Here is a 13,654-nt window from a genome sequence, read left to right on the forward strand (position 1 = left end):
ACTTCAAAGCACTATTCTTTTACTGAATTGAGATATTACAAAAGTAGTAACAACATTTGCTGGTACTTGCAGGTTCCAGAGATCAGGGATGAAGAGGCTTATAGTCCTGACAACAGCAGTACAGCAGAAGACTGGAAACCCTCACAACCAGTCAGTCGAAGCAGCTCTAGTGCTTCAACAAGGAGGTGTCTCCCTGCCCTCTCTCCACAGGTAACCAGTCCAGAACAATTTAATATTTTAGTTTGATATACATAACGATAATGCAATTTTTTTTCATTTTTAATATGGATTTGGTGGGCTCTTTTTGCTTTTAGACAGACACAATAGACTGTAACCTGAAATACCCTAATTCAGAGAAGGCTTACAAGATAGTTCTTGCTGGGGATGCAGCAGTAGGGAAATCCAGTTTCCTTATGAGACTTTGCAAGAATGAATTTCGAGGAAACACCAGTGCAACTCTGGGTAAGGATTTGAGATCTAAAATATATGGGTGCCTAAATATGTATTAGGGTGGGGGAAACAGGACTATTTAGTTATCTTTATAAAACATGTCCTGAACACACACTGCACAAAGACCCCTGTTAAAATCGTGTGGAGGCGCTGCAGTATCAGGATCCTGGAACCGACTTTACAAAAAAAATCCTCTTTCAACTTTCCATTATCTTTTCTCTTTCCTGCTATCATTGCTACCCCCCATGTGGCCCCTCATTGCCCTGCAGTTGCAGTGCACTCAGGGCCCCTGGGATTCTTTCAGTCAATTAGGTTGCTTCAAAACCACGTACCCTCTTCCTGGGGTCTGATTTTTATTAAGACTTTTTTTTACAAGGTTTAACTCACTTTGTTAGTTTCTCCAGTTTATGCCCACTCTGGATCTGTATAAGAGTCTCTCGCTCCTCTTCAGGAGGTCTCCCAGCCCTCTTTCTGGAACTGGACTTTAAATTGTCACTTTCTGTCCCTCCTCAAATCTGGAGTCTCTAGCTTCCCGCCTTAGAGCAGGGTTGTAATTTAGGCAATTACAGTTCTCTCTGCTCAAGAGTGGAACCCCCAGCTCTCCTCCTGGAGCGGGGTGTACTTCAAGAAGTCACTCTGTCTCTCCTTAAAGAAGGATCCCCAGCCTTCTCCCTAGAGCTGGATAATTCAGAAGTTATTGATTATCTCCTTAAGCCAGGAGTCCCTCATCTGGAGTACATCATCCTCATTTAGGTCACCAGTGGAGCCTCAGCCGGATTCTCTTCCAACTAATTCTCTTCCCCTAATTAATCCTTTGATCCTCATGCTAGGAGGGTTCAGCAGGCAAACTTTCTCCTTCTGGTGTCATCCTTCGGGGAGGCAACACATATGCTAGTCCCCTTCTCCCAGCTCATCTCCAATTGGTCAGGTGAGAGTGGAGCCTTGCCACATCCACTCTACAGTAACTTACTTTCTCCAAACAATACTTATACTCGGAACTGCTTCCTCTCTACCAATACCTCTTATTATCTAGGTCTTTGCATTTATCAAACCCTCGCAGAATCCGAAATAGCCTTGTGAGTAGACAGGCTGAAGGGGGACACTTAAGGGTCCCAATCTTTATGTCTATCCTTTTTCATATCATTTTGTCTTCATCCCTTCGTCTTCAAAGTGTTCTTGAAGCCTGGAATAGCTCTAATTCAAATGCAATTGGAGGGATTTTAACAAGCTTGGAGGTCTCAACAGTCCAATCTATATCATCACATCCATGAACTACTGTAGTTCTATTAAGTTCAAAGCTCGACTTTTTTGTCCTCCCATCAAATCATTTGTATGTTTGTGTGTTCTGATTTTTTTTTTTTGTTTGCTCCTTGTCTGGAATAAGGTCTACTATACAAAATATTTTCTGTCCTTCTGTAAAAGGCTTTTATAGTGTAACATACGTGGAGCTTTTTGTTTATGATGTGAAATTTGCATCAATATTCCCGAGTAAATTCACGAGAGGATGTTTTAATTCCCTCCCCCCTCGGCCAAAAAAACCAATTGATTATGCACCGTAATACATTGGGGGGGTGAGGAGTTACAGCATTTTTTTGGGGTGCCTGAACTCTTGAGCTCTCTTACAATGTACTAAATAGCATCTAATTTGAAATGGCTGTTACAGCCTATTTGAAATATATTACACTACTATTCATTTGTAATTATGTTGGTAATAATAAGAATGTAATTCTTAAATCAAAGCCAATATTATATCCACTGACTAGTTTTGTACACTTTTTTTTTTTTTATTTTAAGGAGTTGATTTTCAAATGAAAAGGCTTGTTGTTGATGGAGAACCTACAGTGCTCCAGCTATGGGACACAGCAGGACAGGAGAGGTTAGTAATGCTCAACAGATTACTAGGATGTACATGTGAATTGACTTGTTTCTTAGTGAAGAATTTGTATTAGCATCTGACTTTTTTCCTAGTTGTAAGAAAAATTGTAACAGTTTCTTGTCCACATTATTTCTCCTATTTTTACTTTTCAGTCCCTTCCTTACTTTTGCTATTTGTAAGGGCTCAGTCTTATGAGGTGTTCAAGGACCTAAATTCCTATTATGGTCTTTGACCATTGAGCACAGTCAGTTGTCTCATCTGTTGTATCCAAAGTCTTTTTAAGAGAAGCATGATAAACTTGCACAAATTGCTGAATTCACATAAATGAATTTGTAAACTATCTGTGTAATTTTATAAACCCTATAAAATCCTATGAGATCCTGGACTGCAAAGAGCCAATACGTTTTAGCTAACATAATTGTGCGTATATTATGATGCCTGGTCTAATTCCACTGAAGTCAGTTATAATCTTTCCATTCACTTCAGTAGAATTTGTATTGAGAATGCTATCTATTTCTGCATTGAGTAGAGTTAGTGTATTTTGTGGAATAGGAAGTTAAAAGATATATTTGGCCCACTCATTCTTCATCACTGTGTGAAGAATCTCAAATGTGCAATGTAAAGCCTTGTCAGTAATCTTAATTTTGGAGCAGGCCACAGTACGTTTACAGAAAAGAAGGCCCTCTATAATTGAGGGAGTCATCCCTGTTGTAAATCCATTGGTTTCATATTCCACATCATTTTATTGACATCAGAGATGTTATACGAGAAATGAATTTGGCCCACTGTGTTTAGGAACTTTGCCTCTCATGCAGGAACATAAACATGCTACCATATCATTGAAACTCCAGTGTAAAGAAGGTGTCCTTCATGTACATAGCTGTTTACTGTAAAGTGTTGTCTGCTGCAGTTTAGGATACTGCAGGTTTTAATGGAGTGTTTATAGAAGTGCATAAATAATTTGGAAAAACCTTATGGAAAAACCATGAATTCAGTAATGCATGCAAGTTTGTCACATTTTTCTTAAGAAGGTTGTGGAGGAGACAAATGTAATTATTAGACTAAGCTAATACAATAATGATTCATTATTAATGATAGTAATACTAAAACTGTTTAAAATGTTTCCAACATCATTTTTTTCTAAAAGATTTCGAAGTATTGCCAAGTCATATTTCAGAAGAGCAGATGGCGTGTTACTGTTGTATGATGTGACATGTGAAAAGAGTTTTCTTAATGTACGAGAATGGGTGGATATGATTGAGGTAAGAATTTAACTGTATGAAATTTGCAAAGTACACTTACTGTGTAGTCATTTTTAATACTTTTTTAATTAGGAAATGGGCATTTCCATTTCCATCAGAACTCTGGTATGGGTCAGAACCATGAAATCCTTTTAGGGATACTTGTTTTAAAATATACATTAAGGTAGTTGTGTTGCAGAATTGGCCAACATGCAGTTTCCACTAGTAATGCAAGTTAAATGCACAGCTCAGGACACAAGAGAGTAAACTAAATCCTGACACTAGCTTCTGGGCTCCCATTAAATTTGATGAAATGTGGTGTTTGGTATCACAAAATACCATGTAATAAACCATTTCATATTGTTCCCCTCATCTTATCCCCCCCATCTTGTCAGACTATATCAAGTCCCTTTGATCTGAAAATGCAATACTCACCCATTTCAAATCCTTTATGGGAACAAGCTCAATTTTCCTTGTGGTCTCTGCCACAGTGCAGTGTGTTTCTTCCTGTAAAACCACCATCTTTCCTATAATCCACAGCAATGTTTTCCCCTCTAGCTTCATCTTATTACCCTTTTGTGTTGCCTGAATACTAATTTGCATTTAATAAAAATGGCTCCCCCCCCCCTTCGCCCAAAGGTGTTTAATAGAAAGGAAGGGGAAATGAATTAAATTTTCATTTCCTTTTTAGAAAGAATGCTTTTTTTTAACCATGGAAATTGAATTAGCCCCGTTTCTAGAGGTAATTGTGTCATATAAAGTAACATAACAATGGTCATACTGGTTCAGACCAGTTGCCTATCTAGCCCAGTGTCCTGTCTTCTGCCAATTGCCAGTGCCTGATCCTTCAGATGCAATGAACAGGACAGGGCAATTTCTAGTGATCCATCCCGTTGTGCAGTCCCAGCTTCTGGAGGTTGGAGATTTAGGGACCCTTTGAGCATGGGGTTACAGTCCTGACCATCTTGGCTAATAGCCATTGATGGTCCTGTCCTCTATGTACTTATCTACTTTTTGAACCCAGTTAAACTTTTGGCCTTCACAACATCCTATAGCAATGAGTTCCACAGGTAGACTCTGCGCTATTTGAAGAAATATTTCCTTATATTGGTTTTAAATCCACTGCCAATTAATTTCATCAGTTGACTCCTAGTTCTGATGTTATGCAAAAGGGTAAATAACACTTCCTTATTTATTTTTTCCACACCATTCATGATTTTATAGACCTCTACCATATCCCCCACTTAGTCTTCTCTTTTCTAAACTGAACAGTCCCAGTCTTTTTAATCTCTCCTCAGATGGAAGCTGTTCTATATTCCTAATCATTTTTGTTGCCCTTATCTATACATTTTTCAATTCTAATGTGTCTTTTTTGAGCCATAATGGGCATAGTGTTAATTTCCATAAGAGTTATCTAGCAAATACAATTCTTGTTGAAAATGCACTATTTAAGATGGCTATTTTAAGACATAGTGTAGGTTGTTTTATCCGCAAAATGTTCAGCATGAGTAGTGTTCAGCGTATTTTAACTATCGTTTCTTGTATTAGCATTACATTATTTTAGATGTTTTGGTGGTGAAGTAATTAATATGATATGTGCTCCAATAACCTGCTGATATATTTGACCTTTTTTTGTATTCAGAATTTTTCAAAGGTAAATAAACTATATATTTATTACAGGATACAACTCACGAGAATATTCCAATCATGATGGTGGGTAACAAGGCAGATCTTCGCCAAACAGTTTCAGAACGAGGACAAAAATGCGTACCAATCAACTATGGAGAAAAATTGGCCATGGTAAGACATATATCTAATTGTTTCAAATTTAACTGCCCTTAAAAACTTTAAGATGAGTCTGGATAATTCATAAAAATAATTGAGAGGCAAAGAGTCTTTCATCTTGTGGTCACCAAGATGGAATTTGGCCTTGAATGGTTAGTGCATACTTGCTGAGGTTGAAAAATGTCACCAGATAATGGCCATTTGCTAGTCTTTGTGAAATGAGTTAGCTGTCTCAGTCCAGTGTCATCATCACAAACTGGCACGTTGTTGACATTCTGAGAAAATTGGTCAAGAAATTCATGAGTCTGAGTAGGGTGACCAGATAGCAAGTGTGAAAAATCAGGACGGGGTGGGGGGCAATAGATACCTACATAAAAACAAAGTCCCGAATATCGGGACTATCTTTGTAAAATCAAGACATCTGGTTACCCTAAGTATGAGACTGATCTTTCCCACTCGGCATGAGTTCATCTTTGTACTCTACTACAAGTGTGAGGCACATTAGTGAGAGGATGTGAGGAAACTAACTTCTGCTTCTCTTGTACATAGATGTTCTGAAGTTGAAGTATTTTGGTTTCCAAAGCCCAGATTATCAAAGGTTTTAGCTGCCTAGCTCCCTTTGAAATCAGTAGAATGTGCACATCTAAATACCTTTGAGGATCTGGGCCTAAGAGTAATTCTACACCACTCTCTAGCCATGACTGCAGCAGTTTTGGCATTATTTGTTGCATAGGAAAACAAAAGAGAGATTCTGGGAACTTGTACAGAGGATCTGCACGTGCTGGTTGCTGTGGAGCTGTGCTTTATGGGATTCCCCACACCACTGCGGGCAGGGTTTTTTGGCTAGCCAGCAGTGGAGCAAGAGTTTGCTCAGTTGGTAGATCTGTGACAGTGCAGAATCCTTGGCCATACTCTGTGCAAAGGTGTGTGGGCCTAAAGCTGTGGATGGTGATGTAGCTAGTACTAGTTAAGTACCAAGGTGTTAGGGATTCTGCAAATATGATAGGTAGAATGTAAGCTTCAGTAACAGCTTCGAAGCTTCTGTTGCTGGTTTGCAGCCTCACTGACAAGATTATTCAAGGTGGACCTTGGGACCAGGATTTGTTCCTGAATCAGTTACATATCTTAAAGTTCTTAAGTTTAAAAAGCTATAAAACCAAAAATAAATGTTGTTTCTGTAGTATTAAAACTAACATCTATAAAGTATAAAAAGGACCAAAAAATCCTGTTCACTTTAATTTGTTAAATCTGCTCTTCAGTAGTTCTTAAATTTTCCGAGGAAATAATTTGCAGTAAACATTTAGACCTAATTGTACAATAGACAATATATCTGATTCTTTTATTTTCTTCTGGCAGACTTATAATGCACTGTTTTGTGAAACAAGTGCTAAAGATGGATCTAATATTGTAGAAGCAGTTCTTCATCTTGCTCGGTATGTATTCATATTTCTAATATCAAATATTAGCTTTGTTGGTTAATATATATTATAGTAATTTTATAAATGTAAAACAAGATTCATTCTTAAGGTTTTACATGGCATGTATTTTATTTATAGAGTCCATTTTGATCTTAAATGATCCTAGTACAACAATTTTCAGTGTTAAATATCTATATTCTAAACACTTAAATTATGTGTGTATCTATATATAAATATATCTCTATAGAATATAGATATTTAACATTGAAAATTGTTGTACTGGAATCAACTAAGATCAAAATGACTCTCTAAATAAAATGTGTGCCTTGTAAAACCGTTAAAAATAAATGTAAAACAGGATTCATACTTGAATAAATTTCAGAGTAGCAGCCATGTTAGTCTGTATCTGCAAAAAAAACCAGGAGTACTTGTGGCACCTTAGAGATTAACAAATTTATTAAGCATAAGCTTTCGTGGGCTACATCCCACTTCATCGGATGCATTGAATGGAACATATAGTAAGAAAATATCTAAATGCACACGCACACACAGAAGGTGGAATTTGCCATACAAACTGTAAGAGGTTAATTAAGATGAGTTATCAGCAGGAGAAAAAAAAACTTGTAGTGATAATCAAAATGGCCCATTTAGACAGTTGACAAGAAGGTGTGAGGATACTTAACATGTGGAAATAGATTCAATATGTGTAATGACCCAGCCACTCCCAGTCTCTATTCAAACCCAGGTTAATGGTATCTAGTTTGCATATTAATTCAAGCTCAGCAGTTTCTCGTTGGAGTCTGTTTTTGAAGCTTTCTGTTGCAGAATTGCCACTCTTAAGTCTTTTACTGAGTGGCCAGAAAGACTTTAAAGAATCTTCACCACAAACACTAAAACAATATTAACATATTTACAGACAAAATTTTGTTAAAGTGGAGCTCAAATATGGATCTCGTTCTTTTAAAAATGTCTCTGGTTGATAAATGATACTTTCTTATGAGATACATGCATTTATTATTTTAATCTTTTCATACACTGAAGACACGTTTGGTTTTGTATCATTATACATGATTTTGCTACAGACAATTTTAATCACATACATTTTCCATGATGTCTACTGAATGTAAATTTTTTCCTAAACTATTTAAAATGCAGACATCTGAATTAAATAAAACAATCCCATCTAGCAAAGCTTGCACATACTTAATAAATTCTGACTAAAACATTGCAATTTTCCTACAGTTTCCAAACTAGTATTAATTATGATATATATAATTTTTAAAGGATCAGCAGTATGTATTACATTTAATACATGGAGCTCCAAACTGGAGTCAATTGCTCACCATATTTATTTGTTTTTATTCTGTAGCTTGATATGAGAATCAAATCTTTTGACTTGAAAGGTCAATATTTGTCCATTCCATGCTATAGTATTTTTAATGGTAATAGCTTGAATAAAAAACTGGATTGTTGGAAAGAAGTAATGCTGTCTCTTCAGTCAGAAAATGGAAAAATACCTATACGTCCAGTGAGAACAGGTGTAGCAGAAGTATAGTCATTCGTTTATATTCAAATGTCAATACAAAGTTAATTGTTAACTTGTATGACTCATTTCCAGGAACCTGACTATGAATGCAACAGTGCATTGTGCTGTTAGAAATTTCTAGTGAAGCCATACAGCACAGTTACATAATGTTAAATCACAGGTGAAAAAACGCGTTTCAGGCAACATTTGATTACAGTAGTTCAACTTTGTGAAGGGACAAACTGCTCTTCCCATCTTACCTATCCGCTTTCCAGTACCTTGAATATATGATTTTAACCATTCTGTTCAATGGCTTAGTGAAAGTTCATTTCTGAGGGATCTGTTAATATTGCTATATTTGAAAGCAATGGCAGATGCACCAAATGCTGTCTAACAGTTTGGTCTGAGAAGGATGGTTCTACTCAGGGATTAATATTTCTCATTTCCTGGAAGTAATCATCTCTAACTTAACATTTCAATGGGAAAGTTAGACTTCCAGACCCATGTTACCTGCATCTAGGGTTCGATTCTGGCACAGTTACTCATTGTAAGTAGTACCATGTTGATGTCAGTAACTGATTTCAGTGGAACTACTTGGTCTGAGTAGTGAGTGGCAGAATTGGGGCTTTACAAGACACAATAATACCGGTACAAAATTGAAAATCATATGTACAGATAAACCAATTACAAGCATCTTTGTAATAAAGTGGCTAGCAATGTGCAGTATTTCTCAGGATAGATTTATAATTGTATAATAGTTTCTTTCTTTTAATATATGAATATCTAGGGCCTAATGCTTTCCTCTGCTGTGAAATGAGGAGGAGAACAAATAAAATAAAAAATGGGCTAAAAAGGAATGGAAAACGTAACTAATTGTTTAGACCTCAAATTGGAGTTATATAATTAATAATTTTCATATAACTATACTTATTTCCTTGTGCTAATTTTGCACTTTGTATGGAATTATTGCTGCCATTCCAAAGCAGAAACTGTAGAGAATTTCACTCAATCCCAATACTTTCATTGATTTCATAAAATAAAAACAATTATCCTATTAGACAGTTTGTGAATTTACGTTTATAAAGCAGTGGCTGACAGTGGGCAGTGCATTCCTTTTTAGTGCTCTGTGTAACATATTTTGAATAGAAATACATTCCCCAAGCTGTATCTTGGTAATTTATTTCATTGCTGTTTTACAGTGAAGTGCGAAAAAGAAGTGACAATGAAGACACGGAGTCTGTAACCAACCTGGATGAGCCAACTGTCAAAAAATCAATGCTTATGAAGAACTGCTGTAATATATAAATAGCAAACTCCCTTTCTGCCCTAAATAATTTTACTTTTGTATTTTTATGACTTTTTAAAATGAAAAATGAAGGATTTACATAATATGTTCTCCTTAATATGGATTTATATGTATATAGTAGTTGCAAAACTTGAGAAATTCAGTTCCTACTTTCTGCTGCTCTGCACTGGTGCACTTGCCTAGCCTCAGAGGCTGTGGTTTGATCTCACTTATATCAGTGTATGTCAGTAAAATCAAAGAAGTTACATTGGTTTAAAGATGGTCTGAGATCAGAATCAAGGCTTTTACTTTTGCCATGAATTTATGATAGTCAATACATACAGTACTGTATTTTCATTTCATTCATCTAGATATTTCCTTATAAAGTGAGAGGTTTCACAAACTGAAGACACTGTAATAATTTTATGTTAAACCCAGGATATTCAGAGCCCAGGGGGAAATTCCATTATTACTTCATCTAATTTTGCCTAGGACAGGTAATGCAGGTCCAGTTATATCTGTATGAAATATTCACAACAAACCACGCTGCCACTTGAAACTTACCTAGTTTCATTACAAACTTGCGAGGTTTATCAAAAAGACTTGTCGAATTTTTGAACTTTTTCAAGTGAAGTAGTTGAGTTTTGAGCAAACCTTGGCAAATATATGGTGTTGCATCTGAAAAGCAAAACTCAAGTCTGATCCCACATGGATCAGAACTGGAGGAAATACTTGCATGAATCCTGCAAAGCAAAAAGACAAATTGTATGCTACTCTGACCTCAAGAGAAGTCACAGTATCTGCAGGATTTAGGAACACTGGGATGAAATAAAGATGCAATTCCTGCCTGTTTATAAATGAGACTGTTACTGTTATTTTAATATAGGGGAATGTGAATTGTCCCTTTCCTCTTGTTTTTCAAATGTTTGCCATTGATACATATGACAATTCAGACAGTTCAAGTGATGGACTCTAATAGTACAGAAGGATCTATCGTCATCTGTTTTCTTAGTGAATCTTTAGGCTTTAAGCCACTTGTTAGCTGCTGTACATGCACAAGACTCCAGATTAAATTTTTATTAAAGGAATCAGTCGGCGTGACCATGAGCCACTTTCCAAAAATCAGGCAATACTGTTCTCATTAAGGTAAGGCTGAGGACTCCGAACTCCACTTGAAGTCAGTGGGAGCTGCGGATGCTCAATCTCTCTGAAATTCAAGACATTTGGTTTTATTGAGTTTTCTAAAAATCCCATAGTTTAATACATATTTTAAACTCAAAACCTAAAATCATTAATGTAAAAATGACACTATTATAGTATAATTATTAAAATAGGAGTACAAAAAAAGCATCACACCCTACTGACTTTGTTTAGTCTTTTGTTCCCTTACTTAGGGCCAGTCCTGCAAATATTTAGGCATGTGAGTGACACTTTTCCTGCAGGTAGTCCCATTAAAACCAATTCATGTTTATAGGTATTTGCAGGATCAGGACCTTGGGGCCCAGTCCTCCTCCTATTAAAGTAAATGGCACAGCTCCCACTGACTTCAATGGGAGTACTATTAGGACCTTTAGTGGCTGAGCAAACTGTTTCAGCCTTTTTTTTGTGTATATTAAAAACAGGTTTCAAGCTGCAACCAGTCTGCCTAGTGTCAGACTTAAGTGAAGTATTATGGTCTTACCTAAAACCTGCGAAAAAGTGGATACTAGCTGTAGCAACATTAGATATTTTCTGAGCCACTGCATTTCAACAGAGTATAGCCAGTGACTGATATTAATTTTATAAAATATGGACTTCCCTAGAGTAGGGTAGTTTATTACCTGGGTTTTTAAAAAAAATGCCTTTTCAGGTAAAGAGATTGGTGTTTTTACATATTCTTTTAAAGCTATGTTTTCTCAGAGATTTTGTCTCAAGCGACTAATCCTGAGCATTTTCCAGCAAGGCAAAGAGACTATAATGCCAAATAAATTGGGCACATCCATTATTTCCATATATTTTGGCCTCATAAAAGAAAATGTACTTGGGACCAGATCATGCCCCACAATATCCATGAGCTGAGAGGAACCTTTGGACACAGATCTACCTTATCACACATAGAAGAGGTAAGGAGTAACCTACTTCTGCAGCACCATCCTACCCCACTTGGCAAAAATCTCTTGAGGGTCTTGAGTCTGTTGTGGGGGAGGTGACAGAGGCTGGGAGAAGAGTGGGCGAGCTAGGCATATGGCCATGGAATATAAGCAGAAAAGATAATGCAGCCATTTATCTGCAGAGGCAGCCATGGCCAGGGGGAGCTTGGCTTTGCTGTCAAGGGGAAGAGATCCGTGTGGATCATTGGGAATCCAGGGTTTCTTCAATGAAAGTGGGAAGGGCGGGAGAGCTTAATTCTGCCTCCCCCCTCCAAAGGAGTGAGTGGAGCTCCACAAGGGTATCATGGAGATTTTTCTCCTCCAAAGCTTGCTCCTTTGATCAAGAGGGAACATAATCCAGCTTTTGGCTTCTAAAAGCCTATGCTGACAATATATAGGCTTTCAAATCATTAATCTGTTTGAAATTGACCTTCCCAGTAAGAAAGCTAGAAACATATTAACTCTTTATTTCAATTCAAGTTATTGCTCATTCAGTGTTGATAACTTCTGCTCACTCTTACTGCCACTCCAGAATTTTCCCCAATAATAGCTGTCTTTCCTGTTTAAAAAATAGGCGAGAGACAAGTCAGAACAATCACAGGTTACCTTTGATTTCATTGACAATGAAGGCGAAATAGAAACTATCCTTGAAAATTCTGCAAGAACATTTTAAAGTAATGAAACTGTCATCTTAGTATTCAAAAGAGAAATCCCATCAGCAGTGAAGCTGTCTTGAAGACAGTGTCTTCATCTATATTAAATAGTTACAATTTAATATTAAGGGCCCAGTCCTGTAAAGTCTTTTCCACACATCTTCTGTGGGAAATAATATGGATTCACAGGACTGTAACTCAACCTGAGCGGAGGCTCCTTTCTTATGTTGGACCTGATTTTGGAAGATGCTGAGCTTGAAAGCTGAAGGTGTTCAGCACAACCCTGGACGGGACACTTTGTGTGCACCCAAGAATGTTATTGACCTCAGTGAGAGATTTAGGTGTACAGAAATACAAGACAGGGCCCCAGAGCTAGGAATCTAAGGCTGGCATATGGCTAATATTTTCTCCCCAAAGATAGTAAGAAAGGACCAAGTCGCATCGAACTTTTGAATTTATTAGCTTTTCTTATTAGTATGACTCACCATCTTAATATTATTTAAATGTAGTTTGTGTATTTTATTGATTCTTTATTGAAACATCTAAAATTCCAGTGTTACTGATTTAATAACCTGGGGTTGTACAATTAAGTACAAAATGTACAGTATTTTGGCAGTTTTAAAATAGGACATTACATACCCCATAGCTGGAAATGTTCTTCTTGGCATTGTAGATCTGGGTCCTGTAAACAGGCATTTGTGGGATGTACTCTTTTTAAAAAAAAGTAGGTTCGAAATCCATATGGAAAGTAGTTTGTGTGCATGTGCAGTAAATGCTTTTCCAAATTTATTTAATGTGATATGCCCGAATCCTGGAAAGAAAAACATGCGAATGGAGTCCTGTGCCTGCACAGAGTACAGCTGAAGCCGATAATGTCAGTTTCCTGACCACCCAGTTCTATCTGTGGGATTGGTGTCTTGGGCAGTTCTTGTTGATTTTAATGACCAGAAGTGTGTGTCTAGATATTTTGCCAAAATTTATAAATTGAATCTATTTTTTTTAACAATGTGACTATTTTATTTTGCATTTGTGTGAGCTATAGCTAAGCAAACACTCCTTGAAACAATTGTTTTAAAAATAAAAAAAAGTGTGATGGTCAAAATAGTGTCAGCCAGGCTTCATCCTGGAATGTGTTTTATGGTCAACTTTTATAAATTCTTAGAAAAAGGGCTTTGAAATGAAAATCTGGTGTCACTGAGCCAAATTCTGTACTCTGTTCTAGGCAATGGAGTTGCGGAGAGTGCAGTTCTGGACAGAATTTTGCTCACTGGCCATAGCAGTGTGAAGAGCTC

At 36.8% G+C, this 13,654-nt stretch overlaps 1 protein-coding gene across 1 annotated transcript in view; it reads left to right on the forward strand.

The window, feature by feature from the left end:
• The window catches only part of RASEF (RAS and EF-hand domain containing), a 52,819-nt gene extending 39,389 nt beyond the window's left edge, over window positions 1-13,430 (forward strand). The window contains exons 11-17 of the mRNA XM_038403665.2: window positions 73-210; window positions 315-462; window positions 2,245-2,326; window positions 3,474-3,588; window positions 5,248-5,367; window positions 6,709-6,785; window positions 9,495-13,430. Coding sequence (XP_038259593.1) covers window positions 73-210; window positions 315-462; window positions 2,245-2,326; window positions 3,474-3,588; window positions 5,248-5,367; window positions 6,709-6,785; window positions 9,495-9,600 — 786 coding nt within the window. The 3' untranslated portion in view covers window positions 9,601-13,430. The remainder of the gene's footprint in view (window positions 1-72; window positions 211-314; window positions 463-2,244; window positions 2,327-3,473; window positions 3,589-5,247; window positions 5,368-6,708; window positions 6,786-9,494) is intronic.
• Window positions 13,431-13,654: the final 224 nt, after the last annotated feature.

The sequence above is a fragment of the Dermochelys coriacea genome, chromosome 5 (assembly GCF_009764565.3).
Source record: "Dermochelys coriacea isolate rDerCor1 chromosome 5, rDerCor1.pri.v4, whole genome shotgun sequence".
Classification (NCBI taxonomy): Eukaryota; Metazoa; Chordata; order Testudines; family Dermochelyidae; genus Dermochelys; species Dermochelys coriacea.